Below are 11,443 nucleotides of genomic sequence, written 5' to 3' on the forward strand. Positions count from 1 at the left end.
CAATCTGCAGCAACATACACGCACACAACACAACACACACAACACACACACATTCCTCTCTAACAAGGCTAGAGATCCCAAAGCAGGACACTATGACAGCCAACCAAATTTATTTCTGAGAAAAGGAAAGAAAACTTTGCTGCTGTAGGCAGCTCTGCCACAGAACTGCTCCCTGATGCCCCAGGGTTTATGCACTATCAGCTCCTTGCACACAGATTAGAGGTTTATTTTCTATTGTATACCGTTTTTTTTATCGCCACAACAAGCAACATGAGCTAGATAGACAGACTGACATTGGATTATCTCAGCTGGATGAAATGAGATTTTAAAAGATCTCCAAAGAGAACATTTTCTCTCATTCTTTTTTTTTTCTTTTCTTACTCTTCTTCTTCTTCTTCTTCTTTTTTTTTTTTAGTATCTGATGGAAATTCAAAGAAAGCTAGAAAAAAAGACAAGGGGTATGTGCAGTTGGTGGAGGGGGGAAGAGAGAAGAGAAACACAGGAAAAGAAGCTTGGAGCTTTTCAGAGATAGAATCATGGCTAGGTTCCATGCGAGTTTCTCTAGCTCACTGCCCCTTATTGGGGTCAAACTCCCAAGGACTTGGGACTCTTCTTTTCCAAATTTCAATCCCAAATTACATTTCAGAGTACGGCAGAGCTGCACAGAGATAAGACTTTGAGGTCAATAATCAATTTGGAATATCCATTTTATGCCAGGTTAATTCTTTCCTAACCTCTGTGCTTAACACTCCTATCCTTAATATCAGCAATTTGGCAAGTTTCTTTTTTTCCCCTTCTCTTCATTCTTGTATTGATTTCTATCCACATTCCAGAAAAGGCTCGGTAACCAACCAAAGTTCTACAATTGATTTATTGCTCTCGATGTCAATTAGAAGATCCTTACAGAAACTCTCCTATCTGAACTACTGCTGGGGCAGAGCGAGAGCCTTGATGTGCATATTCACACACACACACACACACACACACACACAGAACAGAGAATGCAGCACTGTGTGCCACTCTCTGAGAGCCATAATTCAACATCCCTTCTTTCTCAATTAAGGGACCCCAACAAAACTCTGAAGTGCAAAGCATCTTCAATTACAAAGGCGAGAATATTGCCCAGTGTCACGAATACCACAGGCGAAGTTAGGCTTTCTGAGTAAGAGAAACGAGGTCCTAAGACCCAAATAACATTTAACTAACCCTGCCGGTCCTGGACAGGGACCAGAATTCCCTTGAAATTTGTCGGCAGATACCTTGCCAGTCAGTAAAAGGCATGCATGTGCACACACACACACACCAGCCTGCAGCATCAGCAGCTGGAGTTCAAGGAGATCACACACACACTCACGCAGCAGAAAAGTTGCCCGAAAGCCCTACCTGAGGATGGCCGTGTCCCCCTGCCTCACGGTGATGTTGTCCGTGCCTCGGTTAAAATCCACGCTGCGAACAGGCAGTCCTGTGGGAAGAAGGCAGAGCAATCTCAGTAGGACCAGCGGCAACTGTTTCCGATCAGGCTGAACTCTGCCGACCATGGTGGCCACGCCGAGGTGCGGGTCCGTGTACTCTGGAGGGTGTGCGCGTGCTGCTCGCCGAGAGGGCTTTACAAACAGCGGGCTCTCATCCACAGCAGAGGCAGCACAGGCTTTGCCAGTTTGTGGTCCTTTCCACTTTGCCTCTTTCCCTCGCTCAGTCTCTTTTCCCTCTAAGTCTTAACAAAGCCCTCATAAAACCCAAGCAGAGGGGGGAAAAGTCGAAGCAACACAATTTAAAAAGAGAGAGAGTACAAATATAAAACCCTTGAGAAAAGGTGAAGAGAAGGCTGCAAAGGGAAGGTGTTCTCCGGTCTGTCTGTAGCTGGATGCTCCTTTGCCAGTGTCGGCGCTGAGCTCCTTCGCTCCGTAACCCACTTTCCCGGGCGGGCGAGTGAGCCAGCACCCAGCCTGCCGGGGCGAGTCAAGAAAGCCACAGAGCAGCGCCAGCAGCCCAGAGCCTCTCTCTCCCCCTCCTCCCTTTCCTGTTTCTCCCTCCAGTCCCTCCCTCTCTCTGCTCGCACCTCCCCCGCCCCCGCGGATTTCAACAGCCCCTCCACGTCATCCCCTCCGCCCTCCCCTCGCCGTGGCCCCTCGCTTTGCACAACTGCCCCCTTCGGCAGCAGCCAGCCTCAATGAAAGCCTGATGCGCCTTTAGGTTGTCAGGACAACAGCTCCATCTGAGGCCTGGCTGATTTCCTTAAGAAGAGGGAATGGAGCTTGGAGGTACTGTGCGAGAGAGAGGGAAGAAGGAGAGAGACTTAAGCTCTGAAAGAAGAGGAGGAGAGTCCTGGACAGGGGAGGAGAAGGTTGAGGAAGGAAGGAAACGGAGATGGGAGGGAGAGAAAGCCGGGAAGGCAAACCTTGGCAGACAGAGGGAGTGAAACAGAGAAGGGCAGGGAAGTGTGGGGGTGGAGGGGCCCAGTGCTGAAAGATGGAATGAGGAATGGAAAACAGCGAAGAAACTTGACATTGGAGTCGGAGATGAAAAGCCAAAGTTGATTTCAAAACTAAATGTTCCTGGTAACTGGCCCTTCATACTCACATCTTGTTCATTCTTTCTCCTGCACTTTCTTTTAAAGGATTAAAAAGGTTTATTTTCTCTCCTTCCTTTATCCCTTCCCCCTCTTGGAGCCCCCTTCTGAAGGATGGATTGGAGACAATGCTGGTATTGAGTGGTCTGGGGTGTGAATGCTTGGTTTGTCTTTTCCAAGTACCAGCCTCAGCAGCTGATCTCTGATCCCTAAATCAACCTCTCTCCAGGAAACCCTCACTCAGTCCCACACGTGAAGAATGGTATTAAGGATTATTATTTAAATGTCACGTTGCTGTTGCTACCCAAGTTTATACTGGCACTTGCTTCTCAGAATGTTCATGTGCAAAGAAGGAGATTGGTATATCAGAAAGCTGGTCATTTACAGGGCGACTCTAAGGCTGCATACGACACTCCAGGGAATGGCAGACAGGTTACCATCATCTGTCATTCCTTCTACTCCATGAGCCAAGCCAGGTGATAAGGGCCACAAGGGGCCAACACTGTGAGTCCCTCATGTGAGAGCCCCAAACTTTTAGACATCTCCCTCAGTACTGATGCTGAGGATAAAAGATGGAGGTGGACCAGCCAAGGACTTTTTACATTTTATTTATTTGAATAGTTAAGGCATTCACATGGTGCAAAAATCAAGCGGTACAGAATGTGGTAGAGTGAATTATAGTTTATCTTTTGTATCCCTGTTTTTAGGCAACCCATTTCTCCTGTTTGGAGGCAACAAATATTTCCAGTTTCTTATACATCTTTCCCTAAATATTCCATGTACACACAAGTAAATACACACACACACACACACACACACAATATGTCCACCCCTCTTATTTACACAAATGATTGGCCAAGGACATTAAAAAAAAAAGGAATAGGTTTAGAAATCCTTATTAAGCCCCACCAGAGTACAAGCCCTAAGGAAGCACTTCCTGTGCTGACCCCTGCCTTGTCCCGCCAGAATATTCAAAGAATTTATCTGCTGCATTTTATCAGTTTAAAAGGTAGATACACTCTTACAGATTATGTGAAGAAAGAATGGAAGACCTTTTGTTTTTTAAGAAAAGAATTTTAAGTATTGAAATCTTAATTGTCACAAATCAAGATTGGTGGAGTTCAATTAATTTTGTTTGTACTATGCATTAATTTTATATAAATCAAGCTGTCCTATGTTGGGGCTGATATGCAGTCCCCGGATAATAAGCTAATGATGTTCCACCACTAATTCATAACTCAGGTAACTCAGATCATTTGTCACAGAAAAAATGGTTAAGTGAAGTAGTTAGTCAAGCTACAAAACCCATAATCCTGTGATTCCCAATATCAAGGGAAAATGAGCTTCAAGTACCAAGTGGAGATGCAAGGATTACATAACTCTCTGCCAAGATTGCAGGGGAAAGAGCACCCACCCCCACTCACCACTGCCAGTAGGTTTGACAAGCTCTGGCAGGCTTCTTCTGAGCTTTCAGAGATGAAGGGTTGGCTTAGACAAAGACTTAGATATAACATCTTCTTTGGGTGGGTGGTATTTCTTCAATGTCAGGAGGAGGAAAAGAAAGACATAAAGGACTGGGGCCACTAGAACATCTATTTCCCTTGATGAAGCTAGGTGAATGATGTGACCACCCAATGGGACCTAGATACTCTGAGGGGAAGGATCAGATATATCAAGAGCATGAGTATCCTCTTGTATCAGTGGACTACATATTAAATGAAGGAAAGAAGAGGTTTTTCTGGGGCAAGGAGGAAGTATGGTGAGGAGGTAGCATATTATTTGCAGGAGATGCTTATACATGGTTGTTGACTAATGCCTATACCAGTAATCTCAAGTCACCAGTAGCACTTGTCTGGTCCAAGGATGAAGCATAAAGTTTAACATACTGGGGTAGAAAATAATTCATACCAAAATGGTAGAAATGTAGAATTTGTAGAAATCAATCAGATCTGGAATTTGTCTCTATAATCACTCTGAGAGAAGGATATATGAAGTTAATCAGGATTGTAATCAGAATTATAATAGACATGCCTAACCTACCTAAGAGGATAAAATTATAAGTACATATTTATGTAGAAAAAATCATGTAATGCAATTAAAGTTTTTTTTTAATACTTTCATTAAATAAAGTCCATTTCTTGGCAACTTTTGTTAAACTAAATTGACTTACTGTGTGCACTGAAAGTAAAACACAAAAAGAAGACTACATTTTAAAAATTCTCTAATTTAGACTGATAATTCAGACTAGAGTTCTGAACAATCTGAAAATCATGAAGTTTATTATGTAGGTTAATTATTTAATATTTATCATTTACATCCAGGTGGCACTTCAAATACAACTTTCTAACCTAACCCCTGACCCAGAGGGAGCACTCTCTAATTGATTAATATAAGAATAGAGGAATGATCGAATGCCCATGCCCACTCACGTGGCTTATCTCATCATTTACAAACTAATAAATCTATTTGTGGGTGTACTACCTACTTCCATCTCAAGTTTATGTTGTCTCAGAGTCCTTCCCCTTTTCACTACCTCATGGAGTCCTTCTGGTTTTCTCTCCTCCATGATCTCTCACTGAGATCTAATACATTCTAATAAATCCAATAGTCAATATATACTGAGTATAGTCAATTCAGTAGTCAATATATACTTATCTCCTCCTAACGGTCACTCCCTCAAATCTACTCTGATATTAACTCCTCTGCTTGCTTTTCTAAGAAATGTAGAGAAAGAAACAAATAGCTGAGTTACTGAAATTTATACAGGCTATTTTTCTGTAAACCACTATATCCATTCTTCCAAGAGGGCTGGCAAAAATGAACATAGTTTCAGGTTATTTGTGAGGCAAGTATGGCTGTTAGCCATGTGAAACAGCCATCATCACCCAAGTAAGATGATCTTAACTACTTCTTTAAAATAACATACTGCCTTTCTAAAAGAGGCTTTAGAAGATTCTGGCACTCTCCAGGGACAAATGCTGCAGGAAAAACAAAAACTGGCTAACGTCTGAGCACCCTAAAAAGCTTGAAAGGTTTATTCTTCTGTTTAGCTTTGTAAGGTAATAGACTCACAGAAAATCCAGATGCAGACTGGAATGTACAACTAATTGAGCTATATTGCTTGCATTTTATGCTAAACACGTCTATATATTATTAATACACCACTCTTCATTTCTACAGTTGTAAGGTCTTAATTATAATAATGCTATGCCTGTACTTTACTTTCATAAGTGGAATTAGCATTTCCATATGAACTGGAAATGCAGAATTGTTAATACTTCTCCTTAGGATTCCTACTATGACATTCTCAATGATTTCATCACAATTTAGTAATATTCAAGTATCTCAGTTTATGCTCATATGCGTGGCACTATCTCTTGTGAATTTCCTTTGGAATTTGTCTCCTTTGAATACAGTTGCTTCATTCGTATGTGTGTCACTGCCTAACAAAATCAATCAGCTTCAAGTCAGTTAAACATTGTTCAAATCCTTACTATAGAATCCTCAGTGATATAAAGCCTCAGTCCATACTCTGCACAACTAAATCACTCTTTCATGGTTTGCTTTTAGTTCATGCCTTTGTGGTTCATTGTTACCATATTGGTCTTCTGATTATTCGCTTACTCATTCTGTTTTGGTAGATGTTAACGCTTGGATCTGTCCAAGTATTCATAAGGTCTTTGAGATTCTTGAGCTGCTGCTTGGGTCCTCCCACACCAGCAAACTTACTCTCATATATATGCCTTATTATTTCACAGACATGTACTCACTAACACTTGGACTTTCCTCTTTTCTAGATTGTCCACCCTGCCACCATGTACAAGGAGGTGGCGATTGCCAAGTTATGTTGCATCTGCATTGCTGTTGTTCTTTTTGATTTCTCTCTTACACATGGAAAGACCACTGCAACATCTGGAAAGATGGTGGTAGCAGCATCTTCAGTATAGCAAGATGTTAGTACAAGCAGGTAATCAGGCAATTATATCCTCTATTTGTGGTTGCCATAGTGACCTGGATTCCTACAATCAGAAAATAGGCCAAGGAGAAATGAGGAAGAGTGGAGGCAGATGTGCAATTCTACACTCTGACATGCCCAGTAGGTTTATGATTCATTCATTCACTCGATATACTTTTATTGATATGGTTGTGAATCAAGACAGACCAAGACTCTGTTCTCATAGAACTTATATCCTTGATGCAGAAATAGACACTAAACAAGTAAACACACATTAAGATTACTTTGGAGAGTAAATGCTATGGAGAAAAATATGTGTGATACAGAGAAAATGGCCTGGAAGTGTGATGAGGGGAACATATGTCCTGAAATCTAAGGAGGAGGGCATGCAAATATCTAAAAAGAACATTCCAGATAAAAGGAATGGCATGTGCAAAGACCCTGAGGCAAGAATGGGTCTGTCATACATCAGGAACCAAAACAAGAACAATAGACCTGGAATGTAGTTTGTGTGTGTGCTGTGGCAAGTAGTTGGAAAAAGCAGGTAAGATCAGATATTGAAGAGGGGTCATAATGAAGAGATTCCAAGGTAAGGAATTTAGATTTTATTCTAGTGATTTGAATGGTCAGTAAAAGATTTTAAGCAAGGGACTAACACGATCTGATTTACATTTTAGAAAGATTGCTCTGAATACCATATGCAGAATGGATCATAGAAGGACAATAGTGGAAACAAAGAGACAAATAAAAGGAAATCTTAGTCACCCAGTGGCAATTGGCTTGGACTGGGGGGATAGCCATAGAAATGGATGGAAGATTGAGTTAACTAGACTTGCTCATATTGGGAAGACCCTCCCCCAATAGGCCACGTTCTATCACAATTGAGTAAGATTTCCCACATACCAGCGTTCTCCCTTACTGTACTAGTTCACTGCTGCTGTTCCCTTGCAGCAATCCACCACTCATCAAACAAGAACTGACGGAATGCCAAATAGACTGTCATTATATCAGCTAGTCAGAAAAAACAAAACTATGTCCCAGTTGGTGCTTCTCTTCAAGTATAAACTTTGCTTACCCTTAATATGGTTATTACGTGTTAACTAAATGTCACTATAAGAAAGTGTTTTGTTATAGATTAAGGAGTGCCTAACAAGATGAGAGATACTACTTAACTGCTAAACTTTACTAAATATTTTCTTACATATCTATATTTATTTAGCAGGCAATAGTTATCCTGCAAAATCTAAATGGAATGCCTCGTTAAATATCTTGAGGCTATAAATCATGTAAATAACACTAATATGTTTTCTCAACAGTTTACTGACAATATTGAGCTGCAGGGCAAGTCTAGTGTTAGATCATAATATTATTCAAAGGGTCCCAGAAGTTTACCTGCTTAAAAGTATCTTCCTTTCCTATCTGTAAATTACATTCTCAGCCCTCTCTGCTTTTAGTAATGAATGTGGGAGCACTGCCTACGTGAGAGGAAAAGGATTCACAAGATGGGTCTCATTAGTCGTGTTGCCATGTATAAAACAATTCATTAAAATAATCAATATTTTTGAGACCTTCCATATGACAAGCACTGTGCTAAGCTCTGGAGAAACAATAATGTACAAAATTAAAACCCTGCCCTCATGCAATCTAATGAGGGGTATGCCATTCAAAGCCCCTCTTACAGAGGGACCAGATATCATCTTTGTACAATTATAAGGCAGGCCTTTCAAACCTGCTTTCCATTATAGAGCAGGACCAAAATTAATCAATACCTATGCCCAGTCCTCTCTGGTGCTGAGCAGTACTGCAAAATAATAAAATTCAGAGTTCTCATCCTCAGGAACCCAGGAACTCAAAACCAAGATGGAGAAGTAAGGTGAACACCCTTGAAACAGAGAATAAGATGGACCAATGAGTAATGGAGGACTAAATTATGAGGGAGCAGAATCAAAACACAGTGGTAGTTCAGAAAAGGTAATCGAGAAAAAGGCTTCTTGGAGAAAATGGTATTTTAGGTAACCCTTGAAAGACGTGTAAGAGAAGAAAGGAGGAAGGCAACATCTTACGCAAAGGATGCAGAGGATGGCCATGAGAACCAGCCTGTAACACAGAATGGAACTAGAGAAGACTTATCAGACTAGCAGCAGGGAGGAGAGAGAGAAGGTTGGAGAGAGAATCCTGCATAATGAAGAATCCTGAATGCCTGAATGAAGAATCACACTTCATCTCATCATCTCATATTTAGAAGGCTACTTTAGATTGTGGAGGAGTGAGGTGAGATACTGACATCTTAGGGAGATTAATTTGGAAAATTAGAGGTTAGAAGGAAAATGAAGTAGAGAAACTAGTTAGAAGACTAATAAAGCTGCTGGTGACATGACGAGAAAGGGATAAACATTATTGATTATATACACTATTGCTTTCTAATAATGGTGAGAAATGACGTCCTGCCCTCAGGGAAGGTAAGTTGCAGGGAAGGATGTGGGGGTAGAGATGGGAAAAAGTTAGAATGGAAAATGACTGTTTTTTGTAAGTTGGGGTCAGTGAGGCTCTTGACAGGCATGTTAATGAGTTTAGCTTTATTCTGTATGCAAAAGGAAGCCATTAAATCTTTGAGTAAGGGAGTGACATAATCAGACCTGTGTTTTAAGAAGATAACTAACTGGCAATGGAGTGGAAGACAGATTGGGACAAGTCAAAGTCAGGGAAGACCAGTTATAAAGTTTCTGAAATAGAACAGGCAAGAGATGATAAAAGCAGGCCACAGGGCAATGACAGTAGCAAGAGAAAGGAGGCGAAGACTTCTAGAGGAATTTCTCAGAAGGACTGATGGGACTTGCCGACTAATTGGATATGGAAGTTGAGGAAACAGGAAGGACAAAAGATTTCTTTACATTTTTTTTTCTTCAAGTCCAGGCTGATAAAATGGGAAAGTTGAGTTTAGAAGCTAGTTTCGGAGAAAATTTGGAAATTCTACTTTTAGAATTCTGGATTGGTTCCTAAATTGGTACTCAAATAGCCTGTACCTCCAGATGGACATGCTCACGAAGTTGTCACAGGAATATGACATTCTTCACAGGAGGGCTGTCTCTGAGTTCTGTAATAAACTAAGCCTGGAAATCAAGATTCTCCCCCCATGTTTTTCTTTGTGTTTTCTCTTTCTTTCTTTCTTTTGTTTTTGTAATTTCAATATGTAAATATAGCACTGAGTGACATATCTGCCAATAATATGAATCTCATTTTGATTTCTAAAAACACACGTGCACATAGCAATTAATTGATTCTATGTTTCAAGAAGAAATATAATCTGAACACGTCTCCCTCTGCTGGTTGCACATTGAGGTATCATGGGTCTTTTTAAACCAGAGCAATTGTAGAAATAGAAATATCCAATTATAATTTGTTATGCACAAGTATGGGACTTCGCAGTTAACAATGTATAGTGACACACATAATTTTATGTTTTGTCTTCAGTGCAACCCTGTAAGATAAATAGTGAAAGTATTATTACCCCACTTGTCAGGAAAATACTTTGAGACTCCGAGCCATTAAGCTCTCATATGAAATTAGAGGAAAATCAGAAACCATGTGTCATTAGAAGAACTGCATAACGTTAAAGCTGGAAAAGACCCAGAAGATCCTCTTGCTCAATCCCCCCATTTTACAGCTGAAACATGGAAACGTAGAGTTTACACAGTTATTTAGGATCACTGAGATTAGTATTCAGAGAACCCAACTTTCAAAACAGTGCTCTTTCTATTGTACCATGCTGCCTGCCTAATACTGTCTCAGGATGTTAATTCTTTACACCATAGCTGAAACATTTACACAAGTAGTCTAGGTTGATCTACATTGCATCAGAACAATCCATAGCTATGTTAAACTTATAAGCAAGTAAGAAACAAAAATAAAAAGGAATGCACTTCAATTGGATAAATAGATAATAGTGAAGACAAATCCACAATTACCTGTTTGGATGGACTTGTGATCTGTCCAGCCTGGGGCTCTAGAACCATAGGCAAGACTTGAGATGATTTTCAAGGATGCCAGAGTATTGTAGATTGTGTCAGCAGAAGAACTGGAGAGGAATTCCTCACCTCTAACTGCCTGTGGCACTCTTCTTCTTCCCTACATGCCCTCCGTAGACAATCTACTGCAGCTCTCTGGTTATTCATCGGACATCCTATTCTGCAAAGTTGTCTCCATTCTTAATAGATCTTCCCATTCGCTCTTGGCAGGAAAAAAAAGCTGATTAAGATAATTTATACTTGTGGATGAGTGACTGGTAAATTCCAACCTCTGAAAGGATATGAATGTTATACAAGGGAGTTTCCTAAACCCAGTAAATCTCTAATAGGTAAAATATACAGAGAAGATATTTTTGACTGGAAGAGTCCTTTAGTAACTTGTTTCTTACTGGCAAGAGATAGAGGCCTTTGGGTCAATAACTGTGAAAGCAATTTAAGAGATCTGAAATTAAGATAAAAAAAGAATCTGCATGATCTTAACCCATTAAAACGTAATATTCTCTCACACAAAAGAAAACTTAGCTTAGAGCATCAACTCAACGCATTGTGCCTATTAAAAAACTTTTTAGGGGCCAGCCCGGTGGCGCAAGCGGTTAAGTTCGCACGCTCCGCTGCGCCGGCCTGGGGTTCGCTGGTTCAGATCCCGGGCGCACACTGACGCACTACTTCTCAAGCCATGCTGCGGCGGTGTCCCATATAAAGTGGAGGAAGATGGGCACGGATGTTAGCCCAAGGCCAGTCTTCCTCGGCAAAAAAAAAGAAAAAAAAGGGGAGGATTGGCAGATGTTAGCACAGGGCTGATCTCACCAAAAAAAAAAAAAAAGAAGAAAAAAAATAAAAAAACTTTTTATACAGGTAATGTATATTGGTCGGGAATAGAGAAATAATACCATT

General features: G+C 40.7%; 1 protein-coding gene across 4 annotated transcripts in view; it reads right to left on the bottom strand.

The window, feature by feature from the left end:
* The window catches only part of LSAMP (limbic system associated membrane protein), a 603,037-nt gene extending 601,042 nt beyond the window's left edge, over positions 1-1,995 (bottom strand). For 2 of the 4 annotated variants that reach the window (XM_004436551.3, XM_087439642.1), the window contains exon 1: positions 1,384-1,989. In XM_004436551.3, the coding sequence (XP_004436608.1) occupies positions 1,384-1,538 (155 nt within the window). In that variant the 5' untranslated portion in view covers positions 1,539-1,989. Of the gene's footprint in view, positions 1-1,383 lie in introns of all 4 variants that reach the window. The other 2 variants (XM_014792226.2, XM_087439641.1) reach the window with 2 other exon arrangements.
* Positions 1,996-11,443: the final 9,448 nt, after the last annotated feature.

Source organism: Ceratotherium simum, chromosome 15 (genome assembly GCF_057802395.1).
Source record: "Ceratotherium simum simum isolate JZ-2026a chromosome 15, ASM5780239v1, whole genome shotgun sequence".
NCBI classification, from domain to species: Eukaryota; Metazoa; Chordata; class Mammalia; order Perissodactyla; family Rhinocerotidae; genus Ceratotherium; species Ceratotherium simum.